Genomic DNA, 15,102 nt, shown 5'->3' on the forward strand with positions numbered 1-15,102 from the left:
CCCAACTGGAACCGCATCATTTGGACCTCTGTAGCTCATGTTATGGTCATTTAAGTGCAAAGAGGTCGGCTTGACAGCTTTCCGGTTCTTTCATTTCTTCATGAGTTCTCCAACTTTCCATGCTTCTTTCTTCATTCCCTTGATCCAATCTTTGCCTTCTAAATCTGAAATCACTTAACAAACATATCAAGGCATCTAATGGAATCAAGGAGAATCAAATTTAGCTATTTTAAGACCTAAAAAGCATGTTTTCACTCTTAGGCACAATTAAAGGAGAAGTTATAAAACCATGCTATTTCATTGAATAAATGTGGGTAAAAGGTGATAAAATCCCCTAAAATCAATACAAGATAAACCTTACAAATGGGGTTTGTCAACGTTCTACATAGGATGTTTGGAGAGGCAGTAAGAAATGGGAGATTATTGCCGTTACTGGTGGGTAGAGAGCATGTCGAGTTGTCACATTTACAGTTTGCGGATGATACGGTTCTATTCTGCCCCCCGGAGGAAGAGACTATAAAGAATTACAAGAGGATCCTTCGCTGTTTTGAACTTATGTCGGGGTTGAGTATCAACTATGATAAGTCTAGCTTGATTCCTATTAACTGTGATGTTCAGTGGGTACAACGTATGTGCAGTGTACTGGGCTGTAAGGAAGCATCTCTCCCAGTGAAATATTTGGGGATCCAACTAGGAGCAAATCCGAGATTGGTGAAGACTTGGAAGCCCATCATAGAAAAAGTGGAGGAGAAGCTGAGCCTCTGGAAAGCTAAGGTACTCAATAAGGCTGGTAAGCTGGTGCTTATCAAATCTGTTTTGAATAGCCTGCCTGTCTATTATTTGAGTTTGTATAAAATGCCAAAGGCTGTTGCAGAGAAACTGATTTCCCTACAGAGAAGGTTCCTATGGAGTAAAGAGGATGGTAGGCTTGGTATGGCCATGATCAGGTGGGAGGTGGTACAGGCTCCCAAGAAGCTAGGCGGACTAGGTGTTGGGGATGCCATGGTGCGTAACGCAGCCCTCCTATTTAAGTGGTGGTGGCGTTTCTCAAAGGAGGACTGTCCCTTATGGAAGAAGGTGGTGTGCTCATGCAACAATCTGAATCCCAGTGTGATGCTGTCTGCCCAAGTACTACCCACTCGGGGGGGCCATGGAAGGACATCTGCCAAATACAGTTCAAGGATCAACGAGTAAGACAGAAGATGATTAATGGGCTATCCATGGAGATTGGTGATGGGAGAGGTACTCGGTTCTGGGAGGATGTCTGGCTGCATGGTGGGCCCTTGAAAGATACTTTCCCGAGACTCTTCTCAGTTTCAAACCAAATAGGATCCGTCATAGGGGATTGTGGGTTCTGGGACGGGTTAGAGTGGAGGTGGAACTTCCAATGGAGGCGAGAGCTATTCCAATGGGAGTTGGACCTAGTGCAGCAACTGCATGAAACACTAAGGCTGGTTAACCTTGTGTGTGACAGAGAGGATAGAGTGGTATGGAAGTTTGATAAACATGGTGTATTTTCTACTAACTCCTTTGTGCAGGAATTGCAGGTGGAATTGCTACCGGAGGATATGGCGAGTTTCAACTTTACTAGGACAATTTGGAAAGGTCTTGTGCCACCAAGAGTTGAACTGTTTATCTGGTTTGTCTTGACTGGAAGGGTGAATATAAAGGAAAGGCTGAGTCGATTGGGAGTAGTTAATCAAGAGGATGTGACCTGTGTGTTGTGTAATAAAGGTGTTGAATTTAGCCACCACTTGTTTCTTGCTTGTGAATTTTCTTGGCAGCTTTGGTGTGCATGGCTATCCTTTGTTGGAAGGCAATGGTCATGCCCAGGGTCAATGAAGGAACACTATCAGAGTTGGACTGAGCTACCAACTAAAAAGCAGGAGCGCAAAAGGTGGATGGTATCCTTCTGTGCTATTATCTGGAATATCTGGCTTGAAAGAAATAGGAGGATCTTTCAGAATGATGGGAAAGGGGTTGATGAAATAATTTACCTGGTCTTCAAGAACTTTAAGGAGTGGTTAGGTGTGGATCCCTTCTGTTGTTGATGGCAATGCCGAAGATGACAGTGGGGATCATATAGTTGTGTTGTATGGCTTCTGCGTGGTTTTTCTTCTGTTTTTAATTTTGTTGTTCTATTTGCTCCACTTGTTGTGTTGAGCTCTTTCATTCAAAAATAATAATAATAATAATAATAATAAATAATTAGTTATTGTAAACATAGTAATCTTAATTTTAGTGAAATTTTTATAGTTAAATACTTTTATTTTATAAAAGTATTATTCATATTCAGTTTATTTTTAAAATTATTTGGTTAAAAAGAAATTTTGAATCAATCCCTACAATTTCTTTATTTAACAGAACCTCCCAGATCCTTAAAGGACCACAATATGCTCTCCCCATAGTAGAACTTGCCATGATTTTGATGCCCCAACTGGATCATCTTAGTTTTATTTTATTTTTTATTTTTTGGGGTAAAGAAACATGATCATAATAACAAAATCATTCAATAGTAAAAGTTGATCTCAGTTAACATGAAAATTTGGAGCAAAATAAAAGATAAATAAATAAATTGCGCCAGCAAAAAAAAAAAAAGAATAATGACGGAGATTTAATTTGTAGTTTTAATTTAATCTTTGTATTTCATAATGATCGATGTTTATAAATTTTCCGTGGACTAAATAAATAAATAAATATTTTACAACTGAAAAAGGAATCTTTTTGTTCCTCCTGAAAAGAAAGATTAAGAAAGAAAGGGTTACCTGAAAATCTAGTTTGGATGTAAATCTAGAAGCAGCGTTTTAGAATTCAGAGGCATTGAGAAAAAGCGCGAACGAAGAAGAAGATAAGAGGCATTTCAATTTTCAACAGTTACTGTTACAGTTACAGTTACAGAAGCCAATCAATAATCATAATCGATGAGGAAGGAGAAAGAACCCATGCCTTCGAGCCCCGCCAGCGGCGAAGAAAGCGACGAAAAGCAAAGCTTCTCCTCCAAAAACAAATTCTCTTCCCGCAATGCTTCTTCCAAGTACGATTTCGTTAAGGTCCGTTTCGAAAACCTCAATTTCAATATAGATATCGAAACTTTTCTTCATTGCATGAATGCACATAATCAATTTTTTTGGAATCTGTTTTCTGTTCAGTTTCAATTGGTTTATTTGCTTCAATAGTGCGAATATCGATTCCCTTGTGTTTTATGCCTATAGGTGAAGGTGTGGTTGGGTGATAATGCGGATCACTACTATGTTCTGTCCAGATTTTTGCTCAGTAGGATGCTAACTGTAACCAAGGTATGAAAATCCACTCTTCAATTGTTCATTCTGCTTATGAGTTACTTTAGATGGATAGGACTGAGATTGGATTGTGTTGAAAAGTGTTGTGCTTGCCCTTATAGACTGGATTTAATGCTGCAATGTGGATTCGATTTGGTTAGTACCATTTGTGATTTGCTTGTTGGTTGCAGATTCCGAATCATGTAGCTATTAAAATTGCGCTTGAACTGAAGAAGCTGCTCATTGACAATAGCCTTCTTGATGTGTATGTTATTCGGCTTCTCTTCCATTTCTAGTTTCCTGCTGAGTTCAAGTATAGCTGGTTAAAATTTTCTTTCCATTCTGCAGCTCTCAGTCCGATTTGGAGGTCAACTTATTCAAGGTATGCCAACTCTATGGTTTCATTTCTCCATCCTGTACATCCCGTATTTCTTGACTTGTAATGTATTTCCTTTTACTGTTTGAACTCATGGCCAAAATTAAAATTTTATGGGAAAGTATTACTCCAGGAGCAAAATCTTATACATATATTCACGGAGTCACAGTCATATGTCGTGCATGCCTGTTGGATATTTTTATTTCGAGTTGTATTACGTACCGAAAATTAGTGCATAAAGATAATATGGTTGATTGATTCTTTGGATAGGTCTTTTTGGATTTAAGTACATTATTTTAATGTCAATATTAATTATTATTATTATTACTAGATGGTTTTAAATTCATAATATAATTACATGGGACCTAAGTTTATTTACTACATGTCTCTTAATAGTAGGAAGTCAAATTCCATTATATTTAGGATAAAGTTATCATAGCTGGATGTCCTTGGCTTTTCCAAATGATGGTAGTAATTTAATCAATAGAAATTTTCTAACAGAGATCTGGTTGTGCAGCTAATGGAGAGGCGGGGATATGGAGAAGAGTACATTAATCGTTATAAGATGATGACAAGGTTAGTATGCAATCTTTCTGTTGGAGATAACTTTTGTTTCTACAACATGTATCTGTGTTAATATCATAGCTTCTTTTGATTGTTTGTTGATTCCTACTACGTGCTGAATGTACATCATATCTGTTTCATCGTATGTGTGTGCGTGGAAGAAAGTTTACTTGATAATGCTTTTAAAAGATATGTAAAAAAAAAAAAAAAGAGAAGACTCTTGAGGGTGATATTTTATAGTTCTAGTAATAATGAACCATATTTCTGCTTTTATCATCCTTTAAGGTTTCATCATCAAAGAGTTCCATTGGTAATCCTTGTTTGTGGAACTGCTTGTGTTGGGAAGTCTACTATCGCCACCCAGCTTGCGCAGAGGCTAAATTTACCAAATGTGTTGCAGGTAGCAATCGTGTCTATAACCCTGAATCTTCCTGTCATATAAAATAAGGACAGTTTTAGGCTTTCAATTGATGGTAGCTGACTGGAATTATATACAACTGATTTTGACATTCCTTTTGTTGTTGACTCTAATAGACAGATATGGTTTACGAATTGTTGCGCACATCAACAGAGTATGTCCTGAATTTCTGTTTCATTCTGAAGCTGACTAGTATTTAGCATTGATTTTAAGCTCCTGTTAGTCAAACCTAGTATTTGTTCATAATGGTATCATAAGAGACCTGGCTAAGAGTAATCAAGTTAACATCAAAGAGGACCTAAACCCTATAAATTTGTATATTTTATCTGAATGATTATTTTCTTATGTTTGATAGTGCACCATTGGCGTCAACTCCTGTATGGACGCGAGACTTTAATTCATCGGAGGAGTTAATAACTGAATTTTGCAGAGAATGCAGAGTTGTTCGCAAAGGTTTTCTCAGTTCTTTGTAGCTTGAGATCTCATACATTTTTTAAATTCTTATCTTTCAAACTTATTTTAGGTTTGGCTGGTGATTTGAAAAAGGCAATGAAGGATGGAAAGCCAATTATAATTGAGGTATGTATGGATATGTATTTTGGGGATGTTTCCCTGTATCTGCTGTATTAGATAATTGAAGTTTTTATACTGGTCAATGTATATTTTATTGAAATACAGCTTTTCAAGTTTACTGTGAAGTAATAAATGTTTCTCCTATGGACTTGTTGTGAGCTCATTTTCTTTGTTTTTATTTTGATGATGAAAGGGAATTCATTTGGACCCTAGCATTTATTTAGTAGACGATGAGAAATCACCTGCTGCTGTACAAGCTGAAAATAAAGGGATGAATTCAACATCTGCGGCACCAGACGATAGTGCTACAGTTCAAACAGAAAATACTAATGAAGGTAGTCATGATGAGAATCATGGTGGTTCCAGGACTCTGAGTTCAACTGAAGGAATATCTATGGACCAAGTTGATGCAGTATCAAATAATGTCGCATCCATTAATCTAGCTGGAAGCACATCTGGGCATGAAGGTTGGTCTTTATTATTTGCAATACTTTGAAGCTGTTTAGTTCCTCTTGGAGTCACATGCATTGAGGAAGTTATAATATTTGCATGAGTAGGCATTGTGTTTCACTTGAATACTAAAGTGGCAAATTATATGTCTACCAAGTTTCTCATGCAGGTGCTGCTTCTCTCAAAGAAATAGAGGCAGACAAAAAAATTGTTACTAAAAAGTCAGGTCCTAAGCCAATAATTGTGCCTATTGTTCTGAAGATGGCTGAATTTGATCATAAGGTTTGTCTCATTGTCCATAACTTTTATGAAAGTAACAATTATCCTCATAATTGGTTATTTTCTTAGTTTGTAGTATGTATAACTTTGGGATTTTTTAGTCAAAGAGTTGACCTGCATGTATTTCTATGTTCCAGTCACGCATGGTGGGAAGGTATTTTCATCATATTCCATTGTTTAGTCGTATAAATCGCATGAAATAATGTAGTGAGACTTCTTACCATATTTTCAGGCATTACTTGAGGAGTGGATCTGCTCTCGCACGTTTACCGAGAAATGCCCAGACAAGGTACTCTAACTTTTGAAAGAACCCAGATATATACACTTGGCACTCTTGAGGCGAAGGTGGTTAACCAACCACATTTTTCCTTGGAAAAAGAACCATAAGAGCAACCTACATCTGTTCAATTGGATTTTTATCTATCAGAGCTGGTTTCTGAATTTTGTTGTTCAATTTACAGGATAAAGATAAGCTTATAGCAAATTTGAAAACCATACAAGATTACCTGTGCTCTTTCACTTCACAAGTATGTCTAATACTTTACATTTTTTGCGATGTTATTTATTTTATTTATTTCCATGGCCATTGCAGTTTCTATGATCTATATATAGCAAATTGCTCCAATTCATTAACTAGTTAATATGAAGTTGATAGGAAAGCAGATTCACTGGTTGCAGTATATAAAACTTTTAACCGTCTAATTTTATTTATTATATGCTATGAATGCTTGTAAGATGTTTTCTGTTTCAGGGGTTGACTGTAGTGAATGTATCAGCAACAACATTTCCTCAAACATTGGATTGGCTCCATAATCACCTTCTTCAGGTATATAATTTGATCGTAAATATTTGCTTGCATATTTTTGTGTTTATCAATTCTGATCAATGCTTGATGAAAGAAGGTTTACAAGTGATGCAGAGAGAGGAATATATGACATCTTTGTTAATCCAAATGTTAAAGAAAGAGCAGAATGAAACAATGAAAACAATCAGACATTTTTTTTTCTGGAAAAATGTATCATAGTTATTTTTTGAAAATGATAGCAAGGAAAGATCGAAAACTGGCCTGAATTTCACTGCTCTTATTCTACTGAAAATATGCTGCATTTTATCTTTGCTTAGTAAATTTTGTCTCTCTTCGACATTGCACAAGTTAGTCGCTGATATTTCAAAAGTTTCTGAAAGCATTTCCTTGACATCATAAATTACTCGTTTTCCTTTTCATCAGTAAGGTCTTATAATTTGATGTCTTCCAGTGCATTGAGCAAGGTACTTCATTAGGATCAAATGAACATGTTGCGCAAGCTGGTGCAGAATAGTTGTAATTATCCAATTCTGACAGGTATGATATTAAATATTAACTTCCTTTAAGCATTATATATATTTTTTATCTATAAATTTACAAATGTACTTTGAAAGTCACTGGCCAACAAGTTAATGGTTCAGGTTTAGTTAGCCATGTGCTTTCAATCTCACACGCTGTTGACTTCTTCATCACAAGGTTATTGAAGGGTATTCTCCTATGATAAACCCCCCCCCCCCCCCCCCAAAAAAAAAAAAACCCAAAAAAAAAAGAAAAAAAAATTTAACATGTTGGAAAAAGTGTATTTCCGTTTATCAATTATTATCTTCGTGCAGCGATGGTTTGCATGTTTAACTTGAGGTTGTAAGTGGATTCCTGAATCTGTCCAAATGCTATCTTCTCAAATGATTGGTGGCTGCTTTTTCGCAACGTATGAAAATGATATCCCAATCATGATATCATCATGGCTTGGAAAGAGAAGGCAATACAATAGGCCTTCATAGAAGCTGTAATTGTTACATCAATGTTTATTGTTTTCTCAACATTTGATGCTGAGAGCAATTGCACAGTTATTGTATCATGATATATCATGTTGAAGCAATCTCTTATTATTGCAAGAATACAATAAAGTTCAGTATAACCGTTCCACTGATTGAAAAATCTCTTCTTTTTCTTTTCTGCTCTAGGATTGGTATCTTCATTGCTCCTGAGGAGATCCTCGAACAGTAACATTCCTCTAAATATTATGTATTAGTTCACCAGAGGCTAACTAGAAATGTTTGGTTCAATCAATTGGAATAAAACTTCCCTTTCAAGAAAGTGTGCATGTTTTTAAAAGATTATTTTCGTTGTAAATATCTTGTACTCAGTGGTTTTGGATTATTCTTTTCCACCAAGTTGGCGATTGCACATCATAATACATGATCTGGTAGTTAACATTAATCTTAGAGAAATGTTGATTGTAATTATCGGAAGATAACGACGATGTTACGTAGATACAAAAAACAGTTACTTTATTTAGATATGTATTTGGTGTAAATAAAAAAAATGATTATACTATTGTAGAAATGTTTGATTATTTTGGTATAATAGATTTGATTATTTTGATAGTTGATTATTTTATTAAAAATATGTATATATAAATATACACAGACACACGAGATTAATTTTTTGTATTTATAGAATATTTTTAGAAAACTAAATGTTCTTTGTAGTTGGGTTTCATTTTGAGTATTATTCAATAATTTTTGGAAAACTAAAGGAAAATGATTGATAATTTTTCTGTTTTAAGTTTCATTTTGAGTATTATTCAATAATCGGACTTGCAGAAACTCTGAAGGATATTGATAGTTGTTGAGGAAGAAAAAGAAATACAACTATTGAACAATAACACAAGTTAAATATACACAGAATAAATGTACTTGTAAAAATAAAACTAATTGTTGTACAAGAAAAAAAAAAAAAAAACTCTTTCAAATTTCATCATCCCAAAGGTCTCCAATTGTTTTGTAGGGACTTGTGGTTTCATTAACAAGAAATTCCCCTCTCATAATCTTCATTTGCTCCAATTTCTGAATCTCCAATATGTCTTCCTCTCTCAATTTCAGATCAAATGATGCCATGTTTTCCTTCATTCTTTCTTCATTGAAGCTCTTCACAATCACACTTGACCCCCTTAACAGTCCCCATTGCAATGCAACCTTTAAAAAACCATAATGAAGACATATACATTCAATTATTTCAGGTAATACTAATAATTGAACATCATGAATATAAAAATATAATTTTTAAAACAAAGTTTGGATTTTTATTATTTTATTTCACCTGTGCAGGAGTTGCCTTGTGTTTGAATGCAATTGATTGGATGATGGGATTATGAACAACAGCAGTGGATCCCCATGCATTCCCTGGCCCACCCAGTGGTGAATAGGCACTTACATGGATCTTGTGGTCCCCACATGTCTCTCTCAGTTTCTCTTGCCTCCACATCGGATGCATTTCCACCTAGATACCAACACAAATTTAATTAATTTATAAAAATATTCATTATACTTATTAAATTTAATTTTGATGCATTGTTAGTGTAAAATAATTTTATATGCACATTTAATTACAAACATCACATTAGTAAAAATAACTACTTTTTAAATCAACAACGTGAGAGTAATAGTATTCTTTAAGGAGAATTGTTTGCTATTTGGAAAGGATATCTCTTAGCTTGGAATGTGGGTCAACGAGATGTTATTTGTGAGACGGATTGTGGACGGATTGTGTGGAAGCATTTAATCTTGTTACTCAAGATGGTTTTGAGTTTATTGATCTATTGGTGCTCAAAATAAGAGATATCATGCATTGGAATTGGCGTGTTGACTTTTGTTTGATTATGAGGGATGCAAACACGGTGGCAGATATTATGGCAAAGATGGCGATGAAATTACAACTTTCGCATGTGGAGCTTCTTCACCTTGGGAGGAGTTTAAGAGTAGTCTTAAACAGGACTGCCCCTCTATTTAAGCAGTTCCTTATTTTATTTGTTTTGTTTTTCTTTGTTTAATTTATTTCAGTCACCAAAAAAATCAACAACGTGAATAAATTATCCAAAAGAACAAATGTGCTTGTACAACTGTATAAAATATTGTACGCGCATCAAAATTAAACCCATACTTATTTTATCTAGTAATTAAACGATAAATGAATTCATATAGTAATTTATCTAAAATAATAAACATACATTTAAATTAGTAAGACACATTATATTATTACCTCGGAAAAAATCTATAGATAATTTAAGATATTTGATGTGTATATTTATTCAAAAAATATATTTCTTTTATACACTTTTTATTTTTAGTATTAAAAATGATTGATAAGAAGTAAAAGAAGATAAAAATATTTGTCTTTTATACCCTAAAATAAAAATATACAAATAAAATGTGTAGAAAAAGTAATGCAAATATTGGTTTATTTATTTATATATAGATGTACCTGATTAACAGCTGGAGGTGTGGAAGCAAAATCTAAGAGCCAATGAATCTTCTTGGAAGAGAAATTGCTAACCCCAATGGATCTGCACAGCCCCATTTGAAGGCATTTCTCCATTCCTGCCCATGTGACTTCAAAGTCCAAGTTTTCAAAGTCATCTTCATTAGGCACTGGATAGTTTACCCATGGCTTCAACTTTATAGGCCAATGCACCAGGTACATGTCCAGATATTCCATTCCCAAGTTCCTATACAATTAATTCCAACACCATTCTTCACAATTAGTTAACTAATTAAGATGATTCTGTCACATATTTTCTTTCATATGGGGATTGACATGTACTAATTCCAATATTGTGTTTTGCTTTGGTAATGATAACACCACATGCACTTTACATTATTTGCTATTATTGATTTTCCATTGCTTTAGAAAAGAAAAGAGAAAAAAAAAGGGGGGTAAGATATTTTCTTTTTATTTTTTTCACTTTCAATATTTTTTCTTTTTAAGGGATGTTCATGATTATTGTGCTTACTTTAGAGTTCTTTTCAATGCAGAAACAGGATCATGGTGATCACTCCCCCATAGTTTTGATGTCAAGAAAATATCCTCTCTTTCTACAACTCCATCAAACATTGCATCATTCAATGCCTTTCCCACTGCTGGCTCAGAACCATATATCTTTGCTGTATCAAAATGCCTATAACCAATCTGCACAAAACATAAACATTAAGACCCTTTATTTGTTCGGCTACATAAATTAAACGACATTCATCCAATATCAAAATAATAAGAATTTAATTTTGATGTACTATTAGTGTAAAATAATTTTATACGTACATCTAATTACGTAATAATATAAAAATAACTCATTGATCACGTAAATAGTCATCTAAAAAAATATATGTAATTGCACGATCGTGTAAAATTTATAATAATAATAAGCATGAATGTTGGTACCTGAAGAGCATTGTGGATGGCAAGTTCAGTTATGTTCCTATCATTTGGGAAAGAATAAGTGCCAAGTCCAATAAGAGGCATTGTAATGCCACAGTTCAAACGCACATGACTCTTCCTCATTTTGTCTCTCTATTTTCTTTTCCTTTTTTTTTGTCTCTGTGTTTGTGATTCTATTGCTAGCTTTTTTCGCACACTGCTAAATGTGTGTCTAATATTGGGTATATATAGATATTCTACAAGTCAAGTCAAAACATATATTAACTTTAAGGTTGTTTAGAGGTTAGACTTAAATTAAATTATTATTAGTTTTTTTTTTCTATATGTCAGCTCATATATATAGATTAATAATGATGATCATGCCTGATAATTATAATATATAGTAGACGTGGAAGAGTGTTAAAATCAATTATTGAAGGAATGCAAATCAAAGGATCGGATCTTCCCTGTCTCTTGGGATTTTATTTATTTGCCCCAATCCATCATCCAAAAGCAAATAGTTTTCGGCCATCAATTCCTTAGAACAAGTCAATGCCACACTATATTTCTTATTTTCTTTTCTTATACAATTATCGGTATCTAGATCTTATTACATATGCTAATACGTTTCGAAAAATAAAGGGATAAGTATTGTTTTGGTCTCTTACGTTAAGGGTCAGAATCAAAATCGTCCCTCTTCTAATTTTGGATTTAAAATCATCTTTAATGTATTTTTTTTGTATTAAAATCGTCCTTTTTGTTAAAATTTTTACTTTAATTCCTAAACTACCCCTATTCCTATTTTAATAATAAAATATATTAAATTAAAAACAAAACAAAACGCGTGTTTGGGGAGGGGAGGGGAAAGAAAACGCGTGGGTGGGGGGGGATATACGAAGGTGCAGGGGCAGGAGAGGGGAGGGGAAGGGAAGGGAAGGGGGGAGGGGGATGGCGCCGGGGAGGGAGCAGCTCGCTGCTGCTTGCGTTGCTGCCGTCAGACCTGTCGCCGCCGTTCGTGCTTCAGTCGCCGCCACCATCGCGCCGTTTGCGTCGTGCCATCGTGAGCAGAACCACGAAGAGAGATGGATCGTGAGTGAGGGGGTCACGGACTTGGAGCCGCCGCGTCCTTGCCGCGCTGCCGCCGTCGTCCTCACCACGCTACCGGGGGTGGAGAGAGAAAGAAGGGGGGGAGAAACAGGGAGGTCGCCACTGTGACCTCCTCGTCGTCGTCGGCTTCCGCTCCGCTGCTGGTCCCCGCCTCGCCGCTGCTGCTCGCCGCCTCTGCTTCTTGCTTCGCTGCTTCGTCTTCTGCTTCTTCTGCTTCTTGATTTGTTGAATCATTGTTGATTTTGAGTTGTTGGTTTTCTTGATTTCTGAATTTCTTGATTTCTGAATTGTTTGTTGTTGATGGAAGAAGTTTGTTAATTGATGACTGAATTGTTTGCTGTTGATTTCTGAATTGTTGCTTTCTGTTTATGATTTGTTGATTTTCAATTTCTGCTTCTCTGTGTGGAGGTGGAGGTGGAGGTGGAGGTGGAGGTGGAGGGAAGGGCAGACGGGGAGGGGGCGGGGGAGGGGACGGGTGGTGACGCTGGGTGGGGGGAAGGGGGAGGCAGTGAGGGGGAGGGTGGGGGTGGGGGAAGGGGAGGGGGAGGGGGAAGGGGAAAGGGGAAAGCGGAGAGAGGGACGGCGGCGGTGTTGGTGGTGGTGGAATGGCAGTGGGTGTTGATGATGATGATGATGTTGATTTTATTGATGTTGTTTTTCTTGGTGGTGGAGGTAAAGGTGGTGATGGATGGTGGGGGGAAGGGGAGACCGGAGGGTGGGGGAGGGGGGAAGGGGAGACCGGGGGTGGGGGTGGCGGGAAGGGGAGACGAGGAGGGGGAGACCGGAGGTGGGGTGGGGGTGGATGGGGGGGGGGGGAGGGGAGACCGGAGGTTGGGGGAGGGGAGAAGGGGAGACCATGTTTTATTTTTTTTAATTTTTTAAATTTTATTAAAAAGGAAGGGTAGTTTAGGAATAAAAATTAAAAAGGACGATTTTAATACGAAAAAAAAAAACGTTAAGGACGATTCTAAATCGAAAATTAGATCGGGGACGGGTTCGATTCCGACCCTCAACGTGAGGGACCAAAACAATACTTATCCCAAAAATAAATGAGTACAACCTTTTTAGAAAATTAATTTACTATTAAAATAAAAATAGAAAAATAAAAAATAAAATATTCTAAATTTAAACTATTGATATAAAATATAATAAAAAAATAAAAATTATTTAATTAACAGAAAATATAACATTATTTTTTGAATAATACAAAATATTTAAGGTTGAGCCAGATGCTTATTACCTATGATGTACGGACATGGACACGAGACACGACACGACACGGAACACGCCGACACGTGAATTTTAAAATCTTATATGACACGGGGATACGCATACAAATAAAATATAAAGTATTTTTTAGATAAATCGTAATGATATTTTAATATTTTATTGATATTAAAATATAAATTATTTTTTTAAATTATTTTTAATATCTTATTTTAATTATATCAAGTATTTAAAATATTTTTTGTTTTAATAACTAATAATATATACTATATCTAAATTTATTTTAAGAATATATATTAAGAATAACACCGGACACTCTGATACGTGATGGTATTTAGGTGTGTCGTGTTCGGAGAAAATTTTTTTATTTTTTATTGAGACACGGTTTGGACACAGCAGACCGCGTGTCGGACGAATGTCGGTGAGTGTTGTGTCCGAAATGTGTCCAACACGCAGACACGACAACTCAGCAAAGTGTCCGTACTTCTTAGCTTATTACTAAGAATTTAACTAATAATAATTTGGTCGATTCTAATTATTAAAATTTGAAACAACAAAAGTGTTTTATTGAATTTTTTTATCTTCAATACTTTAATTAAGAGATTTAGTTATATATATCATCATATGGACCAAATCAATACTATTTTTTATGACAACATTTTTGTTTAATTAAAGAGAATATATAGAAATATTAAACTATACTAACGTGTGCATTTTTCATGTTAAAGTCGGTCAGTGAGCTGGCACTTTCAAACATTTATCATTTCGAATGGCCAAAGTCTTCGATATATATCTTTTGGTGAAATTAAACCATTTATAATTCCATTTTCAAGCTTGTGGCCTGTGGATGCATGAAACTGAACTTTAATTTCTTCAATAGTTTTTTGTGGCCAACCAATCAATAAGTTTAAAAGAATTAAAACTAGTTTTTTACATGCAAATTTGTCAAAACTTGGAATTTTTATATTCACCTAATTAATAAAGTAATAATCAGCATTAATTAATAGAGAATACAAAACATGCAAGAATTGAATACGTAATATATATATATATATATATTTCTCTAGAGTTTTGTAGTTAAATATTTTATTTCATATATTTATATATCCCTTGCAAGTTGACTTTATATAATGATTTATATATGTTTCTCTGTTGCTGAGCACTATTTTCTCAAATTCTTCATTCTCAACATATGCATGCTTAAATGAAAGACATACAATGCAACGAAACTTAGTCAAATTATGAAGTAGTCTGGTAAAGATTATAGATGAATCAAACAATGCAATGCACTTGTCCACAGTTCATGAACTTGACTCATTATTTTGTTGTATGTTGTTTAATTATTTAATTTGATTATTTAATATAATATTATTATATTATATAAATAAAATGATCGATCAGTTGATATAGAAGACTATTTCAGACGCTAGCTACATGCTCATTACTTTGCTTTCTATGAATTAATAAGATATATTTTTAGTTTTATCCTTTTAAATAATTTTTTTGAACCAATATTCACAAATTTATAGTTAATAATCACAGATGGAATATAATTTCCTATACTAATTAAAAAAACATATATGGAATTTAAATAAAGTCTAAATTCATAATA

At 34.8% G+C, this 15,102-nt stretch overlaps 4 protein-coding genes across 9 annotated transcripts; 3 read left to right on the forward strand and 1 right to left on the reverse strand.

Annotated features, from left to right (window-relative positions):
• Positions 1-363: 363 nt before the first annotated feature.
• On the forward strand, positions 364-1,194 carry LOC130965578 (uncharacterized). The gene has a single exon (XM_057890347.1). The coding sequence runs from the start codon at positions 364-366 to the stop codon at positions 1,192-1,194; it is 831 nt and encodes a 276-aa protein (XP_057746330.1).
• Positions 1,195-1,220: 26 nt separating this feature from the next.
• Positions 1,221-2,051, forward strand: LOC130965579 (uncharacterized). The gene has a single exon (XM_057890348.1). It carries the CDS (start codon positions 1,221-1,223, stop codon positions 2,049-2,051), a length of 831 nt encoding a protein of 276 aa, XP_057746331.1.
• A 664-nt stretch (positions 2,052-2,715) lies between these two features.
• LOC130966207 (uncharacterized) lies at positions 2,716-8,258 on the forward strand. 6 transcript variants are annotated; one of them, XR_009081251.1, is made up of 17 exons: positions 2,716-3,050; positions 3,213-3,296; positions 3,470-3,543; positions 3,627-3,660; positions 4,172-4,230; positions 4,504-4,618; positions 4,753-4,790; positions 4,992-5,089; positions 5,160-5,215; positions 5,403-5,676; positions 5,817-5,941; positions 6,171-6,227; positions 6,400-6,465; positions 6,690-6,764; positions 7,195-7,280; positions 7,385-7,450; positions 7,577-7,904. XR_009081251.1 is itself a non-coding variant. In XM_057890987.1 (16 exons), exons 1-15 carry the CDS (start codon positions 2,922-2,924, stop codon positions 7,255-7,257), a joined length of 1,347 nt encoding a protein of 448 aa, XP_057746970.1. In that variant the 5' UTR covers positions 2,716-2,921; the 3' UTR covers positions 7,258-7,280; positions 7,928-8,258. The 6 variants fall into 6 exon arrangements, 4 of the variants coding, with proteins under 4 accessions (XP_057746970.1, XP_057746971.1, XP_057746969.1 ...); XR_009081250.1 differs by having other exon boundaries at positions 7,195-7,450; XM_057890987.1 differs by lacking the exons at positions 7,385-7,450; positions 7,577-7,904 and adding an exon at positions 7,928-8,258.
• A 434-nt stretch (positions 8,259-8,692) lies between these two features.
• Positions 8,693-11,374, reverse strand: LOC130970809 (non-functional NADPH-dependent codeinone reductase 2). The gene is made up of 5 exons (XM_057897003.1): positions 11,181-11,374; positions 10,756-10,931; positions 10,227-10,470; positions 9,066-9,245; positions 8,693-8,941 (listed from the first exon to the last, which is right to left on the reverse strand). Exons 1-5 carry the CDS (start codon positions 11,298-11,300, stop codon positions 8,714-8,716), a joined length of 948 nt encoding a protein of 315 aa, XP_057752986.1. The 5' UTR covers positions 11,301-11,374; the 3' UTR covers positions 8,693-8,713.
• Positions 11,375-15,102: the final 3,728 nt, after the last annotated feature.

The sequence above is a fragment of the Arachis stenosperma genome, chromosome 3 (genome assembly GCF_014773155.1).
Source record: "Arachis stenosperma cultivar V10309 chromosome 3, arast.V10309.gnm1.PFL2, whole genome shotgun sequence".
Lineage (NCBI taxonomy): Eukaryota > Viridiplantae > Streptophyta > Magnoliopsida > Fabales > Fabaceae > Arachis > Arachis stenosperma.